Source organism: Oryctolagus cuniculus, chromosome 5 (genome assembly GCF_051225735.1).
Source record: "Oryctolagus cuniculus isolate XC-2025 breed Fujian yellow rabbit chromosome 5, ASM5122573v1, whole genome shotgun sequence".
Taxonomy (NCBI): Eukaryota; Metazoa; Chordata; class Mammalia; order Lagomorpha; family Leporidae; genus Oryctolagus; species Oryctolagus cuniculus.
In genome coordinates, this window is record NC_142871.1 from 166,347,419 (window position 1) to 166,364,727 (window position 17,309).

Sequence of the window (17,309 nt, forward strand, 5' to 3'; positions counted from 1 at the left end):
GAGAAGAAGGACAGGCTCTTCCACGCATGGTGCTGGGGAAACCAGAGACCCACAGAACAGGGGAGCCTGGTCCTCCCCCACTTTCACCTAAACGAAAACCAACTCAAAACGGATCACAGACCTGAAGGTGAGGCCAAACTGCGAAGAAAGCGTGGGGGAAACCCTTCAAGACATTGCTGCACGTCATGATCTTGTGGATAAGACCCCAAAGCCACAGACCACAGTGCAAAACTAAATAGAATTACACGCAACCATCGAAGACGCTTCTGCACAGCAAACAATCATCAGAGTGAAGATTCAACCTCCAGAATGAAATCAAGTAACGTGCCACCGACGGTGGGGGGGGCACTAACGTCCCCACATTGGTCACCGTCGGCCTTTTTCAGTGTAACCAGCATGATGGCCTCCAAGTATCTCCTGGATTTATCTTGCACTTCCTTGATGGCAGAGCGCGTGGACATCTGTGCTTCTGGATGACTTGTAGTCCATCCTATGAGGTTGCCTGCCCATAGATTCACTTGTTCTGGTAGATTCCTTATATATTTCTTGGTATTTTATATGTTCTTTATGTAATCGATATTGCAACAGATTCACAATGCTCTGTATTCGGGGGCGAGGGATTAGTCAGATATGAACAGCCACCTCTGCCACAATGGTTTTAAATTACGACACCAACACCTACTTTCCTTCCTAGGACTGCGGCTTCATTACTGTGGCAGCTGTACTTCGTCTTCTAGTTCATGAGTACGGGTGACTACCATCAGCCGTGCTCTCGCATTTCCCCACAAACAATCGGGAGACAGGCTCCGCCCAGCTCCACACATGGCCCAGCCATCCACTTTCCTGCCAGGTTTCAGGAGTGGCTGCCACTAAGTCTGCAGGCTGCCTAGCGCCCTCAGGGAAACGGTCAGCTGCTCTCGGGGTGGTGCCACCCTGGCAATCCGAGGAAGGGGCAGTAGGGAATAGAGCAAAGGAAGAAAGCTCAAAGCCTGACCTTCCACGTGGGCATTCTCTCTCTCATCTTAAAATCAAGTCCAAGGCTCAAATAGTAACCGCGGTGGTATTTTCCCCTTGGGCCATCTTCCCATAAGTATACTTTGCCTAAACAAGAGGACAGACCTCTCCTGAGTCATCAACGACTATGTAGACAAAAGGCACAACAAAAAAGCGATGCGTGCACGGATTAATTCCACGGTTCGCTCCGAGAGCAAGGTCCCAGGAGCCCGTGCACGGGCCACGGGTCTCAGGGACTGAACACACGTGCAGTGTAACACACGGGTCACGCGCCATGGCTAAGGAAGGCCGTCCGCACCAAGATGAAGCTCATGCTTATTAAAGAGAGTTCACAGGCACCCTCTCGCCACGTACATTTTTGCTGGTCCTCTTCACTCTTGTAGGAACAAAGTCTCTCCGTCAGATGACTTGGGAGCAGCACGTGGAGGTTAGACAGAGTCTCAAAGGTGCGGCACAGGACGTCAGGGTGAGCATAGCTCTTCAGCTGGCCTGCGGCGAGGGGCGGAAACTTGAGCCCGGTGGGGTTGTTGCTGGCTGTTCCCATGCTGGCCTGCGGAGTTACGGAGGACGAAGGCCGGGGCGGACGAGTGGAGAGCCTGGCAGCTGTTCTTCCTCCTGGCTTCCTCCCGTCACCAGCAAGGCTACAGTGGAACCCACTTCCTGGCCCTTTGCATTCTGAGGGTCACAATGGCCCGGATGCTGGGCTGGAACCCGGAGTGTTCACCCCGGATCGTCCAAGCGCGAGACACCAATCTGTCAAAAACGACCTGCCGGGTCTTTCAGGGGTTTTCTGCAAACTCCCGCTTCCCGATCGGACACGAGTCAGTTCTGAGGGGAACGGGGAGCGTTCCTGACGGCAAGGGAGCAGCCAACTGCACACCTCGGGTGCTGTTTCCTCATCCGGCCTTTGGGAGGCCGTGCACCCTCCGTGTAGGCAGTTAAAGACTCCATCCACAGTCGAGGACAAGGAGCGAGTCACACCAGGAGAGAAGCACGCGCTCCTTGGCAGAGCTGAGGGGCAGGTGCGTAGTCCCAAGCGGAGGTGATGCCCAGGCTAACACAGGTAAGAAGCCAAATGGCTGTTATTCTGTTAGGGTCTGAAAACGCCCACCGCCCGAGGAACGACTCCAAGAGACTTTCTCTCATGCAACCAGCAAAGGGTTAAAGATTTATTGATCCAACATGTTGGGGCTCTCTGAACATACAAGAACAGAGGAGCAGCAAGGAACTACAGCATAGGGTTTATAAAGGCAAAAACCGCAAAATCGGGAGGGGGGAGAGAATACACGGTTGCTAAGTGGTTGCTAAAATCTTACAATCAGCAATTATGATCTTAAGACATAGACAAATCCCATCTTCATTATTAGCTCAGGTAACCCAGGTGCAACCTTTCTACTTTTAAGCTTGAGCAATCATGCTCGGGGGTTTTTGTGCTCTGCCAAGGGTGATGTAGTGCACTGCTATTGTCCGACTATTTGAGATCATAGTTTCAGACCAGGGTCTCACGGTGGGGGGGGGGGGGGTGCTTTCCCAGAATGGAGTCTCAAGTGCCCCAAAATGGAGTCCCTACTGTCAAGGGGCTACTTCAATTCCCCCGACAAGCTAGCACTGAAGAACATACTTAAAACCTTCCGTAATGGAAGCCGCTCTGTGCTGCAGGCCAGAGAGCGGACGACAGGGGTGGGCATTGGGACAGCAGCTGAGTTCCACTCGGGGTGCCTGTCGCATTCCGCACTGCAGTGCCTGGCTCAAGCCCCAGCTCCTCCTCGTTGGATCCTGCTTCCTGCAAACGCGCAGGAAGGAGGCAGCAGGGGACGGCTCACGTGTCTGGATCCCGTCACCCACACAGCACTCGGGGTTCACTCCAGGCTCCTGGTTTCACCAGGCCCAACTCTGGGCATTGCTTGCATTTAGGGGATGAACCAGCAGAGGAACAATCTCTCTCGTCTTTCTCTGTCTCTTTTCAGAAAAAACGAAAATAAGTACATTTAAAAAAGAACAGACAATAGAAGTACTAATTAATCTTAAACTGCCAAGCTGGATAGCACAGCTCAGAGTAAGACAGAAGCTGCCAGGGTCTACTGCCAGTTTTGGCCAAAATATCAGAAATTGTCATAGCTGTGCCTTACTTCCAGGCTCCAGCCCAATTCCTCACCCGTACTCTACTCTGCACTGGTTAGGGAACCAAATTGTACAACGGTTAGAACCGGGGAAGGCGAGGGAGCCACGCAGGCTATGCCAAAAGCTAATAGTGCTGGCCAGCTATTACCCAACTGGGAAACCCTCGGCTGAGACCATACCAGCACCTCGACTGTAACGTGTGATACGTCGGTGTCCAGAGGAGGAGACATGAAAGTTCACTTCTTAATTTTCATCTTCCAAACTCAGAAAAATTTCTAAAAATAAACAAAAAGGTACACTTTCGATACAAACCTATTTAGAACATGTTTCAGAATAGTAAGAATCACTTGAATTCAGCGTGACTCTCATGGGTGTTTCGGAGGGAAGGGAATAAGTGGGGGTGAGGAGGTAGGAATATTCTGGCAGCTGGAGACGAATCCCCTGGCTTCTTTCTCCCAAGCCAAGTCGAGTGCTTTACTCTAAACCCTTATTTACATAAATAGCAAAGAACAGAGCACGTTTTCAGCCACTCGACATGGCAGGGAAGTGATCTATCTGTTCAGGTGTGATACTTTATGCTCTGTGCAATGACCTGTGTTTTTTTATTTTTAAAGATAATATATATATATGGCCGGCGCCGTGGCTCGCTTGGCTAATCCTCTGCCTGCGGTCCTGGCACCCCGGGTTCTAGTCCCGGTCGGGGCACCGGGTTCTGTCCCGGTTGCCCCTCTTCCAGGCCAGCTCTCTGCTGTGGCCAAGGAGTGCAGTGGAGGATGGCCCAGGTGCTTGGGCCCTGCACCCCATGGGAGACCAGGAGAAGCACCTGGCTCCTGGCTTCGGATCGGCGGAGCGGCCATTTGGGGGGTGAACCAATGGAAGGAAGAACTTTCTCTCTGTGTCTCTCTCTCACTGTCTATAACTCTGTCAAAAAAAGATAATATATATATATTATCTTTATTATAATATATTACATATACATATTATTTATTTGAAAGAGTAACCGACAGGGTGGGGGAACAAAAAGAGAGGGAGGGAGAGAGAGACTTCCCATCTGCTGGCTGACTCCCCAAATGGCCACAGCGGCCAGCGCCGGACCAGGCTGAAGCCAGGAACCAGGAACTCCATCTGGGTCTCTTAATTGGGGGGCAGGCAGGGTCCAAGCATTTGGGCCATCATCTGCTGCCTTCCCAGGTGCACTAGCAGGAGGCTGGATGAGACTTGGAGCAAGCGGGACTTAAGCTGGCGGTCCGTCGTGAGACGCCAGCATCGCAAGTGGCAGCATGACCTGCTGTGCCTCAGTGCCAGGCCCGACCCGTGCGCTCTCACTGGTGTTCCACACAGCAAGTTACGGGATGTGCATAGCTCTCTGGGGCTGGTTGGCAGTGTAAATCAGAAGTGGGTCCCAGTCATCCACTTTCATTTTTAAATAAATTATCTGATGAATGCTTTTCTTTCTTTTTTTTAGTAACAAGTAAGGCATCTTTTAGGAATCAGTTAAAAACACTGTTAGCTGTCATGAATGAAGGCTGGCCAGTGCTCTGTGGCTAACTCCCTGTGAGACCCTGGTCTGACCCAACGGGGTCTCAGCCTCTGGTGCTCAGGGTCTTTGACGGAATGAATGAGTTCTTGCTATGTACTGCTTTCCACTTCCACTCTTCAGTGACCAACAAGCGCACTTCAAGAAGTCCACGGAAAATAGAATTAAAGGATATATTTATTTTGATGTAAAAAAACTTGAAATCCACACATAACAGGGGGTGTCTTCAAAAATGTTCGTAGAAAATACGCATTAGGGGGCCTGCACTGTGGAGCAGGCTAAGCTGTCGCCTGAGACCTATATCCCACATGAGCACCGGCTGGAGTCCTCGCTTCTCCGCCCCCCAGCCAGCTCCCTGCTTCTGCGCCTGGGAAAGCAGCAGAGGATGGCCCACGTGCTTGGGCTCCTGACACACGTGTGGGAGACCCGGATGGGATTCCTGGCTTCGGCTTGGCCTGGCCTGAGCTGTTGTGGCCATCTGGGGAGTGAAGCAGTAGACAGAAGATTTCCCTCTCACTGTAACTTTTTCAAATAAATAAGCAAATCTTTAGATTTATGTGAACTACAGTATGAAGAAACTAGGCATGGATTTCAAAAATTTGGGGCATCAGTCTACACCCGTTTGAACTCTTTTTCCGGGAACTCTTTGAAGCGCCCTGTGTTTACCTCTCCGTGTGCCCTGTTGTTTTCGCCCAAGCAAAGCCTACGCCAGTGTCCTGTCTCACTGTGACGAGGAGTTGCTATAGAGGCCAGCGGCCTCTCGGGCACTAGCAGTGGATTATTAACTAAATTGATCCCGGAGCGTATGCTTTGCTGGTTAGGCTGATCCTTGGCTCACCACTTTCAGGTAAACATCAATCCCCTTTTTCTGTTCCAAAGAGGGTGGTGGTGTCTTCGAAACACGATCCCCACTCTCCCTGCCGCGGGACAAGCGAGAAGGCCAGCTGGCTTCCAGAAGACAAAGCGTTCTGCAACATTCAAAGAGAGAAGATCATCTCCAAGTTTCTCAAGGAAAGCGTTCTGAAGAGAGTGCTCCGCTCCCAGCAAATGAAGTGGCAGGCTCCCAGCTACCGGAAACTCGAGCCGAGCTACGCCTTTCCTTGTACCAGAAAGTAAGTTCTGAGATTGAACCTGAAGCTATAATTTAAAGAGAATTTGTGGCGCCAGGCGAGGCCAACACGGCTCCAGAGCAGAGAACCTGAAGGCAGAGGACCTGGCGCTGTTCACTAGGAGGGAATCCAGTCTTGCAGTAGAATCAGAGTTCAGGAGGCAACGTGTGGCCGACGATGCATCCCAAGTATTAGCTGCAGCACAGGCAGATGCAGGCGCTCACCTGACCAATGTGTTCATTCTCCTTTTGGAAATATGTTCACATTCGCAGCTATCCTGCTCTTTCCAGGGATAAAGCAAGGTTTTTGCAGCAAAACGGTGGCCTCCCAAGTAAGACACTCCAAGGAAGCAACGTGTTAGAGGTCAAGTTTTAAGACAAAGCTTCAGAGTAGGAACAGTTGCCTACATTCTTAGAAAGGAAGGGTAGGAACACAAGAAGGTGAGGCCACGTAAGACGAATGCTTACAGAAACGGAGTCCTGGGCCGGGTCAAGAGTGATCGGCCGCTCCTCAAGGACAAAGCAGTTTCTGAAAAGAAAAAAGAACAGACCAGAGAGAGAGGCCAACCACTAATTACAAAGCGCTCATAAGGTGTCGTGCATGTTATTGGAATAATGTCCCGAGTTTCTGAAGACTTGGGCACGGTGACACTGGACAAGATGCTGTGGTTCCACGAAGGGAGCCACGATCTTGGCAACACTGAAAGAAAAAGTAAAGGAAGTGGGCCAAGGGATGGGTAATATCACGGTGTGGAAATTCGGGCAGCTGGGCTCCGAGGTTGGGGAACTGCATCCTTTATCAGAGTATCTGGGTCCAAGACCCAGCTCTGCTCCCAATTCCAGCTTCCTGCTCGTGCACACCTTAGGAGGCAGCAGGCAATAAGTGGGTCCCTGCCACCCACATGGGAGTCCTGGATTGAGTTCCTGGCTCCTAACTTTGGCCTGACCCAGCCCCAGCTCTTACGGGCATGTGGCAGACTGAATCAGAAGATGGGAGTGCACGCTCTCTCTCTCTCTCTCTCTGGCTCCAAAATAATACATTTTGAAATTTTTCAATAGAAAAAAAGCACTGTGGAAGGTAGACAGAAGTAAAAGGCTTTTGCCTGCAGAATAATCAGAAACTAAGAAAAGTTGCTACCGAGATTGCTTTGTATTATCCTGCACAGTGGGAAGGAAGGTGTTTCCCAGCAGGTAGGGGTCAGTACTGCTGCCAGGATGTGCCGAGTGGAACGGCTGAGTGCCCGGCCCAAGGCGGGCCTTCTTCCCTGATTTCACGCGCCTCCACTGTCATGAGCGGAGTTTGCTAAGTGCTGTGGGATGGAGAGGGCCTGCCTTGTCCGACTTCATGTCTGAAAGCATGGTTGCACTCTGGATTAGGTAAAGAGTGCAGGTTTAAGGCAAGGCGAGCCTGAGTCTAACCCTAAAAACTAAATTCTGCGCAAGGCCGTGGGATGGCCTGGAAGGAAAGTACCTTCTCTTAGGCCAAGGACTGGTCCCAAAGCTGGACCTGGCCACTATGGGGAATGGCTGCCATGCAGCTCCTGGCTGGGTGAGGGCCAAGCCAGACCCTGTCACTACACGTCAGCACAGCCTTCCCCGCCAGCGTCAGGGAGAAGTAACCATGATTTTTTTTTTTTTTTTTGGACAGGCAGAGTGGACAGTGAGAGAGAGAGACAGAGAGAAAGGTCTTCCTTTGCTGTTGGTTCACCCCCCAAATGGCTACTAAGGCTGGCGCACCGCGCTGATCCGAAGCCAGGAGCCAGGTACTTCTCCTGGTCTCCCATGGGGTGCAGGGCCCAAGCACTTGGGCCATCCTCCACTGCACTCCCTGGCCACAGCAGAGAGCTGGCCTGGAAGAGGGGCAATTGGGACAGAATCTGGCGTTCCAACCGGGACTAGAACCCGGGGTGCTGGCGGTACAGGCGGAGGATTAGCCTAGTGAGCCGCGGCGCCGGCCCATGATTTTGATCCTGATGTCAAAGCTTTCAAAAGTCTCCAGGGAAAGGAGGGACAGCGGAGTGGGGCGGTCACAGGTGCTCTCAGGAGTGGGAGGATCTGAGGAGATGCGTTTACGGACGGCACATCCCAGAGGGACACTGGGGCATCGGGCATCAGTCCAGGGCTCTGAAACAAAGGGAGAGAGAAGGAACCAAACTCCGAAGCCAGGGACACGGGAGATGGAATCTGCACACTTGTACACACACGCACTCTGTCTGCAGAGGCAGGAAAACTCAGCTGGATACAGCCTAGGAAGTGCTAGCCAGGACTCCAGTGCCTACCCCAACTCACTGTTTTTCAAGTAATCGTCAGCTGAGAAAAATTACTTAGTGTATCTAAGGTTCAGGTTACTCGTTTACAAAATAGGAATAACTAGTAAGACCTGTTTGCTTCGTTGGGTTGTTCGTAAATTGGCTAATCCACACAAAGTGTTCAGCAATGTGCCTGGCTTATGGTAACCATCCCACGTACTCTGGCACATATTAGTTTTGCCAAGAATTAAATTCATTCAGCCATTTATTGAGTGCCTGTTTTATGCCAGGCACTTTGCTAGACAGAGCATGGGCACCACCTTTGAGGTGTTAAGAAGGTAGTGACTGATGTAAGTGAATGATTATAAGGAATTGTAAATAAATCCTGATACAACTGGAAGGAAGGGGTTTCAGCCCAGTGATGACACTTGGGATACCCCTATCCCATAACAGAATAGCTCGGTTCAAGTTCTGGCTCTACGCTCAACCCTGGCTTCCTGTGAACGCCTCTCCTGGCGTTGAGCAGGTCATAGCTCAAGTATTTGGGTCCCTGCCATCTACAAGACAGACCTGGATTGAATTCTTGGCTCCTGGCTATTAGGGGACTAAACTAGTGAATGGGAGCGCGCTCTGTGTGTGTGTGTGTGTGTGTCTGCCTCTCAAATAAATAAAATAAGATAAAATAACTGGAAATATAGGTTGTAGGGGAGGCAGCAGTATATTCTTTCTGAGCAGTAAAGAAAATTGACTTGTGAGCTAAAATTACATAACTATAGTTCAACTGTATAGGTAAAAAAGAGAGGAGGCGTTGTTACAGGAAGAGAAAAACTGATGTATGCCCTGGGAGGGAGAGGTATTTAGGAAACGGGTAAACCGTCTGACGTGTTTGACAGGTCATGTGTACTGGGAAGGAAGGCTGGTGAGCAGACACTTTAAGGCTGGCTGCAGAATTCAGATTTTATTCTTCAGGCACTGGGAGGGTTTTTGAGCAGGTTCACACATTGTAAGAGCAGTTTGGGAATTAGCCTGTGGGAGGGGAGGGCCTCCAGAAAGGTGGCAGGGAGACAGGCCTGCATAGATCTTACTCATTCACCCACACTGATTGTGCTCCTATTGTGTGCCAGCCCAGCTTCCTACCTCTTTAAAATGTATTTATTTATTTATATTCATTTATTTGAAAAGAGAAAGAGATAATGTTCTACTTGCTGGTTCACTCGCCAAATGCCTATAATAGCTAGGCTTGTGGTTGGCACTGTGGTGTAGTGGGTAAAGCTGCCACCTGCAGTGCTGGCATCCCCTATGGGCCCCGGTTCAAGTCCTGGCCGCTCCACTTCCAATCCAGCTTTTAGTTGTGGCCTAGGAAAGCAACAGAAGATGGCCCAAGTCCTTGGAACCCTGCACCCACATAGGAGACCTGGAAGAAACTCTCCTGGCTTCAGATCAGCCCAGCCCTGGCCATTTTGGCCACTTGGAAGTGAACCAGTGGATGGAAGACCTCTCTCTCTCTCTCTCTTTCTCTCTTTGCTTCTGCCTCTCTGTAACTCTGCATTTCAAATAAATAAATCAATCTTTTAAAAAAAATTGCTAGGCTTGGTTGAGGCCGAAGCCAGGAGCTCAGAACTCAACGCAGGTCTCCCACGCATGAACCCAAGTGTGTGAGTCTTGCCTGCTGGCTCCCAGAGTGTACATGAGGAGGAACCCGGAGTTGGAAGCAGAGCTGGGACTCAAAAGACCCAGGAACTCTGACAGGGGATGCAGGCACCCCAAGTTGGTTCTTAACTGCGATGCCAAACACCAACCCCCGCTGGCAAAGTTTTACAGTGATGAGAATTCAGTAATAAACTGGATAGGCAAAGGCCCTACTCTCGTGGAGTTTTACCGGAGAGACACACAATTAAAAAGGAAACAGGGCAACAAAGACAGTGAGGGGATGGGCAGTTGGCCTAGTGTTTAAACTATCCCATGTGGGAGTGCCAGTCTCTGGTCTCAGCTCTCCAATCCTTCTTCTGGCTGATGTTCTGAGATGCAGTAGGTGATGTTTCCAGCAGTCTGGTTCTTGCCACCCACGTGGGAGACCCCAGCTGAGTCCCAGGCTCCGGGCTTTGTGGGCATCTGGGTAGTGAACCAGCAGGTGGAAAATGTGCCTCCATCTCTCTCTCTCTCTCTCCCCCTTCTGTGTCTCTTTCAGATCAATTTATTTAAAAGAAGATTATGAGGAGTACAAAGAAGTAAATAAAAACAGGATGCTAGGAAATAGAGTAAGGTGGGTGAGGCGGCTTCTTTCGGAAGGGAGAATGGGAACGCCCTGGGGAGCAGGCAGGCGGTGGATGGGGGCAGGGTGAGGGTCACAACCCCGAGAAAGCCTGCATCCTACACCCGCACGGGCATTTCCTGGGACGCTTCTCAGAGGGGCATGGAGTCGCGCCCCTGCCCGCGTGCAGAGCCAGCGCGTGTTTAGGTATTTATGGGACCATCGAAGGGTTTAGAGCCTGGTGTTCAGTCAGCAATATCAGCAACGGACAGCCAGCCAGTCTCCCTCACACGTCCAAGACTGACTACAAAACAGTATAAGGGACCGGTTCCTCCCCATTTACAACCACAGACAACCAGCTTTGTCCATCCCACTGTGGGAGACCACACACATCCTCACTTCTCCCCTCCTCCAACTTACGTCATGGCGCTGTCCCAAGAGGTGTGCCTTGGGGGCGCAGAACCGGACCTCCACAACCCAAATGTGTTTAAACACAGAAGGGAACGTTTTATTCCCCCCGTGGAAGAACGGCTGTTGACCGGAAACCCACCCGAGGCGGGCTCGCCCCGTCTCGGAGGGCCACGTCGCTTCCCTGGGCACGAATGTCAACCTTAGAAGTGTGCATGTCTACACCTCACTGGACCTGGATGGGCGCCAATACGTACGTTTAGCTCCGTCCAGGCTGCGGGCCAGGCCCGGGCCACGCGGAGCCCTCCTCGGCCGGCCGCTCGCTCGGGCCGCGGGGAGTCTCGGAGGAGGCCCCGGCCGGCCGTGCGGAGCCCGGGGCGACCTCCGGCCTGCGATGGCCGAGCGGGCCGACCTGCCCCTGCGGGAGCCCGGAGCCCTGCCCTGGCGGCGCCGCGCGTCCCGCGGGCCCGGCGGCCGGGTGAGCCCCGAGTGGCTCCGCGCCTGGGCGGCCCCCGAGTACCGGTGGAATGCGGGGCCGCCGCGGGTGCTGCAGCTCCGCGGGAGCGGCCGGGAGTCCTGCCCGCTGGCCAAGGCCGCGGAGCCGCAGCTCCGCCCTCGCCTGGCGTCCGTGGGCCCGGCCTGGGCCCCCCGCCTGCCCTCGGCCCCGGCGCCGGCCCGCGGGCCTCGCCGGCCGGCCACCGCCCACGGCGCGGCGCTCGGGGCCGGCCGCTGCCCGCTGCCCTTCCTGTCCGCCCGCTGCAGGAAGGCCCAGTCGCAGGGGGCGCCCGTCAAGCCGTTCGTCCAGCACGCGGAGGCGCCGGGGCCTCGGGGCGGCGGCGCCCCCGGAGAGGACGCCGGGGAGGACACGTGGGCCTGCGGCGCCGCGGGGTAAGACGCCGGGGCCGCCTGCTGTCCTGGGCCCGCCCGCAGGTCCCGCCTGCTGTCCTGGGCCCGCCCGCAGGTCCTGCCCGCAGGTCCCGCCTGCTGTCCACGGGATGGAGGCCTTGCGCCCAACCCCAGACGCCCACCGCCCGGCGCCCCGGCCTCACGCCCCCCTCCCTGGGCTGGGGCCCGCTGCCCCCTCCAGGCAGCCTGGACACACCCCTGGGCGCCCCGGCTGGGCCGCTGCCCTCTCCCGCCCTCCTTCAGTCCCAGGGCTTGCGCCATAGGCGGTGGTGCAGAACCTACAGCACCACCTACCGCAGTCAGCACTCAGACTGCGGGGCGGGTTTGGTCCGTGGCTTTGTTTTGTTTCCCCCTCCAGACAGCCGTCCGCAGCCCCGGGAGCGCTAGGCTGGGTAGAGGACTCTGGCTCCTTTGCAAGCGGCGGTGGTGTTTTAGACCCCATGGTAGCTGGGCGGCGAGAGGATCCCCTGCGTGTGCCTTTAAGACCTCTGAAATGTGCTTGCTTGCTCCCAACAGATGTAGTTAGAACCCTGTGTTGAGTGCTTGATTAATGAATGAATGCAAGCAGATCCCGGGCCCTATTTTACAAGCTCCAGATACCTGACCATGATCCCCCCACCCCACACATCTGTGGTTCATCTTCTTACCTGGGGTCTCGTTTCTCCCAGTCTGTGGTCAGATGTTCAGTGGGTGGGCTCCTGGCACCTCCTGATGCGGCTGCCCCTTGCCTTCCTCATTCCTGCTGCTTAGGGAGCCCTTTCTTTACCTCCGACATGGAAAGCCGAAGCTCATGCTGAACCTTATCCATGAATGTGTCTGTCTCACAACCTGTGCAGGATTGTAAGGAAAACCAGGAGCAGCTACAACAAAAGGGGGAGAAGAAATGGTGAGAGCTGTGGCAGCAGCCTACAAGCGTCAGACGTCTCTCTTGAGGTATGGTGGAAGCCACCGGACTGCACACCACAGCACCTCTCATCGCCAAGACCGACCGGCTCCCACCGGCTCTCACTGCTGAGGTTTCCCGTAGCAAACGGAAATTTTTTTATTTCTTTTAGCCGAGGGAAAGTTAGCCAACTTGTCTCCAGATCTTAATTGCAATTGAGTTTTGCTAAAGCCACTGGCCTACCTTGTGATCAGTCGGACACACTGCCTGATCGAATTTTCTCCCAGATGCCTTGTGAAAAATGTGGGTGAGGCAGACAGGATACCAGAAAAAAGACGCAAGCCCCTGCCTTTTAGAGACTTGTAAGCTGGCTGACTTCACGTTCCGTTGACTGGCCTGCCTTCACGGCTGACAAGTTTGGTCACTGGATAACTCACACCAACTTCCCTTTACTGTTTTCGGGTCAGGGTATTTCTCTGATCGGTTATTTCACACCCAACGGGATTCCACAGTGGAAAGAAGCTTGGGAATCTACCAGGCGGGTTTCCGAACACAAATACCCGGGTCCCCCTCATCCCACTGAGTTGGAACCTACAGTCTTTGTCTGTCCAATTCTTCATTTTAAAAAGCTCCGCAGTGCTTCTCTTGCAGATTAGATCTCACACCCCTTACAGCAGACAGCAGGCCGTTACTTTTATGTTTGCTTTTTCAAAGCTTCCAGAAGAAGATACTGTGCAGCCTGTTGTCCAGGCCTCACCTGCCCTGTGTAGCAGAACACAGTGCTCTGTGGTTCACTAAATCCTCAGGCCGCACTGAAGCCAGCTTCTGCCGGTTCCTCCGCAGTGTGGGCATGACGCCCACCAACGCCTGACGGCTCATTTGCTTTGCTTTTCATTCACAAAGGTTTTCTTGTGTAAAATAGTAAACAGCCGAGTTCAGTCTCAGAAAAATTTCTTTTTGTATAAATTAATCACATCATCACTTTCTCTCTTTCAGAAGAAATTATTAAAAACAAAAATCCCCCCACTTCTCACCCACCGCGCTCTGATGTCTGGAACATACACTCAAAGATAGGACCTTTGCCTTTTCATCCCTGTTTCTTTCCTCTGAGTTTTCTCCAAGCCTTCTCACCATCCCGAACTCAGAATGAGTAGGGGGCGTTAGTGTCGCAGATGGCACCAGGATTAGATGTTCTTGGTTGCTGGGAAGTTGTATGAGTGTTCAGATCTGGCCCTCAGACACAGAGTTTGATGTGTGTGAAACGCCGAACCGGGCGTTCCACTGTGCTTTGAAAATCAGTTTCGAACACCTGCGAGTCACTGAACAAAATGCGAGCCGTGGGCTGTTGTAAAAGCCTGTCCAGTCCCTGAACAGTGGGTGTCGTCAAGCTCCGATGATTTGATGAGAGAACACTGCGTGTTCCTCGGAGATCCTGGGCAGTGTCTTTAGGAGGGAGCGGGGATCCGAGCCTCCTGCCCTTATCACTCCTTACCCAAAGAGCACGTGGAATGGTGCACGTGACCTCCTAGACTGTCCTCATGTGGCGCTCATGCGGAAACAACTATTGTTCTAGAACTTATCTCACTGGGATTTGGATGCGGAAGTACCTGTTCCTGAAAATAAGAACACTCCTGGAAGGGATAATGCCGCCAGCGGTAAGAAGTCCCGTATGTTTATGTTCCTATTGGAACGCTCGTGTTAAAGGGGGTGGGCTAGAATGCAACCAGTCTCATGTAACTATTAATTCTGCTTTTCTCTCACACCCGTTCTTCCAGGCACAATGAACAAGGTAAGAATCAGTATTTAAACAACTCAAAAAACACCGCTTTAAAATTATTTGTGTGTTCCTTGACATTTTTCTTTCTCAAAGTTAAACTTGCAAGGTTATTTCTGTAGAGTTCTTCACACATGAAACTGGTCACGAAATCAATATTTTGTTGCATATTAAGTTTGTTTCAGTGTAATACTGGAAGCGGAAATTGACATCCTGGTGAATGTGATGTTTTCTAGTCACTGATAGAGAAGTGGTCTCAGGCCTCAAGACGGCCCAAGGCAGTGGGAGTTTACCAGTGGAAAGCTGATTTTCCACTTTTGATCAAACTTTAATAAAGCAGCTATAGAATAAAGAGTTGTCTTTATATTGTCTTACTCATGATATCCAGGGCCCATTGGGTAGCACCAGCTGGCATTTGTAGTAGATTATCCTAATTCCTGCTGAAATCAGTAAAAAGTGATTTCTCTGCTATAAGGGGAGAGCACTGGGCTTCAGGAAATGCGCCTTGGTTGGAATAAGAGCGACACGTTGCTAGAACGGGAATAAGCTGCAGAGGTGTGTCGTGTCTGAAAGTCTCCTGGTGTTTTGTAGAACCATCTGGAAACCCCAGCAGAGAAGCCGAGGCTAGAACTTCACTTGTCAGAGCAGGCTCACAGAAGAACACAGGTGCGATTCGGTTCTTCATGCTCCTAAGTCGTCATCTTTTGAAAACGTGCAGTTAGTAAAGTGTTGTCCCTGCTTACTCTATTCTCAGAAGAGTGAACAGGACATATTCCAGTTGTGGAGTTCTCCTCTCAGTGAAGGAAGCACCATGGAGAACAGGTAAGAGAGTAGTTTTGTGTTTTTGTAAAACTCCAATTTACCTAAATAAATTTAAACATGGATGAGCCCACAAACCACCGGAGGAAGGAGCATTGTGTGTGATTAGTGAGAAACTGGAAATTCACCTTGAAACAGGAAGTGGCTGCAGATGCCACAGGACAATCCGCATGTGGATAAGCACTGAGAGTTCACGGCGCCCTTCATAGGAGGTTTCGATGGACAGTTTAGACTTTGCATTGAAGGAGAAAGGACTATAATGGGAAAGTACTACTCCATCTGCCAGTCACTAGCATTCTGTATATGTTTTACTCATAACTCAACCAATCTTAGAAGATGGGCACTGGGGCCAGCGCTGTGGCGCAGTAGGTTAATCCTCTGCCTGCAGTGCCAGCATCCATATGGGTGCCGGTTCTAGTCCTGGCTGCTCCTCTTCTGGTCTAGCTCCCTGCATAGCCTGGGAAAGCAGTAGAAGATGGCCCGAGTGCTTGGGCCCCTGCACCCATGTGGGAGACCTGGAGGAAGCTCCTGGCTTCGTTAGCTCAGCTCTAGCTGTTGCGGTTATTTGGAGAGTAAACCAGAGAATGGAAGACCTTTCTCTCCGTCTCTCTCTCTCTCACTGCCTGTAACTCTACCTCTCAAATAAACAAATGAAATCTTAGAAGAAGAAGAAGAAGAAGAAGAAGGGCATTGTTGTCGCCACCCATGCTCTACAGGTAACATTGAGACATGGTGGCGCGGTTAGTAACTTGCCCAAAGCCGCACGTTTGATGGATGGTCAAGCTGGTTTGCAGTAGTAGCTTGGTTCGTTCTCATAGCCACTACACGGTATCGCTGCTGACTTCCCATGCACTTTAATTCTTGTTTTTTGGTCTTTAAACTACTTGGCATTAGAACCAGCTGTAATGCTTCCTGAAAACAGGTTACAGAGTGGCCTTTGGCCCAGCAGCTGCGACACTCACGCTCACGTCCCGCATCAGTGTCTGGGTCCCTTTCCCAGCTCTGAGCCCACTTCTATCTCCCTACCATTGCAGACCCTGGGGAGGCCGGGGATGGCTCCCGCATGGAGACCTGGACTGAGGTTCCAGCCCTGACTTCAGCCCGGCCCGGTTCACTGGGGAGTCAAGGAGTGGATTTTCCTGCCCCCTGGAGGCAAGGGCGTTCGAACACGGGCCCCCTGCTTCCTGGTCCCATGTTCCTGTCCCCCACGCTTCATGGAGTCGGGTCTGTTAAAGCTGGAGACGTAGGGTGACTTCCCTGTGGTTTGCCAAAGGCAAGGCGGTTTGCCTGCTATTTAGCTATGTGTGCACGTTTTTATCGCTTTGTGTAGAGTCTTTTTTCAACATCCGTCCAGCCATGTTATTGTTTATGTAAAGTAGCTCTAAAGACGGTACTGAAGGCCGGCGCCGCGGCTCACTAGGCTAATCCTCTGCCTAGCGGCGCCGGCACACGGGGTTCTAGTCCCGGTTGGGGCACCGGATTCTGTCCCGGTTGCCCCTCTTCCAGGCCAGCTCTCTGCTGTGGCCTGGGAGTGCAGTGGAGGATGGCCCAAGTGCTTGGGCCCTGCACCCGCATGGGAGACCAGGAAAAGCACCTGGCTCCTGGCTCCTGCCATCGGATCAGCGCGGTGCGCCGGCCACAGCGCGCCGGCCGCGGCGGCCATTGGAGGGTGAACCAACGGCAAAGGAAGACCTTTCTCTCTGTCTCTCTCTCTCACTGTCCACTCTGCCTGTCAAAAAAAAAAAAAAAAAAAAGAAGGTACTGAGACCGCACGTCTGTCAGTGCATCCGATCTTTCAATGGAAGTATTTCGAGTTCTCTTTCTCTTATAAAACAAACAAACAAAAAAACCCACAAAAAACCTGGGGCCGGCATTGTGGCATAGTGGGTAAAGCTGCCACCTTCAACTTGGGCATCCCATATGGGTGCCGGTTCGAGACCCAGCTGCTCCACTTCGGATCCAGCTCCCTGCTGATGTGCTTGGGAAAGCAGTGGAGGACGGCCCAGGTGCTTGGGCCCCTGCACCCGTGTGGGACAACCAGAGGAGGCCCCTAGCTCCTGGCTTTGGTCTGGCCCAGCTCTGGCCATTTTGGCCATCTGGGGAGTGCACTAACTCTGTCTTTTCCTCTCTCTAACTCTGCCTTTCAAATAAATAGGTGAATCTTAAAAAAAAAAAAAAAAAAACTTAGAAACTCACTATTTATGGCCTCTCTTGCAGTCTTCATTTCAATAAAATACCT

At 52.2% G+C, this 17,309-nt stretch overlaps 2 protein-coding genes across 4 annotated transcripts in view; one reads left to right on the top strand and one right to left on the bottom strand.

Annotated features, from left to right (window-relative positions):
• The window catches only part of LOC100352202 (testis expressed protein 56), a 40,593-nt gene extending 26,554 nt beyond the window's left edge, over positions 1-14,039 (bottom strand). Inside the window, exons 1-4 of one of the 3 annotated variants that reach the window (XR_016234343.1) lie at positions 12,721-14,039; positions 12,242-12,454; positions 6,249-6,309; positions 4,148-5,640 (exon numbers count right to left, since the gene is read on the bottom strand). Coding sequence is in view for 1 of the 3 variants with exons in the window: in XM_002720963.6 (XP_002721009.4) it covers positions 1,369-1,558 (190 nt within the window). In the remaining 2 variants the exon portion in view is untranslated. Of the gene's footprint in view, positions 1-1,368; positions 1,574-4,147; positions 5,641-6,248; positions 6,310-12,241; positions 12,455-12,720 lie in introns of those variants that run through there. The other 2 variants (XR_016234342.1, XM_002720963.6) reach the window with 2 other exon arrangements.
• FAM217A (family with sequence similarity 217 member A) lies at positions 10,300-17,200 on the top strand. The gene is made up of 7 exons (XM_089333454.1): positions 10,300-11,576; positions 12,431-12,527; positions 14,051-14,132; positions 14,253-14,266; positions 14,843-14,917; positions 15,006-15,073; positions 16,105-17,200. The coding sequence occupies exons 1-7, from the start codon at positions 11,083-11,085 to the stop codon at positions 16,148-16,150; spliced, it is 876 nt and encodes a 291-aa protein (XP_089189580.1). The 5' UTR covers positions 10,300-11,082; the 3' UTR covers positions 16,151-17,200.
• The last annotated feature ends 109 nt before the right edge of the window (positions 17,201-17,309 follow it).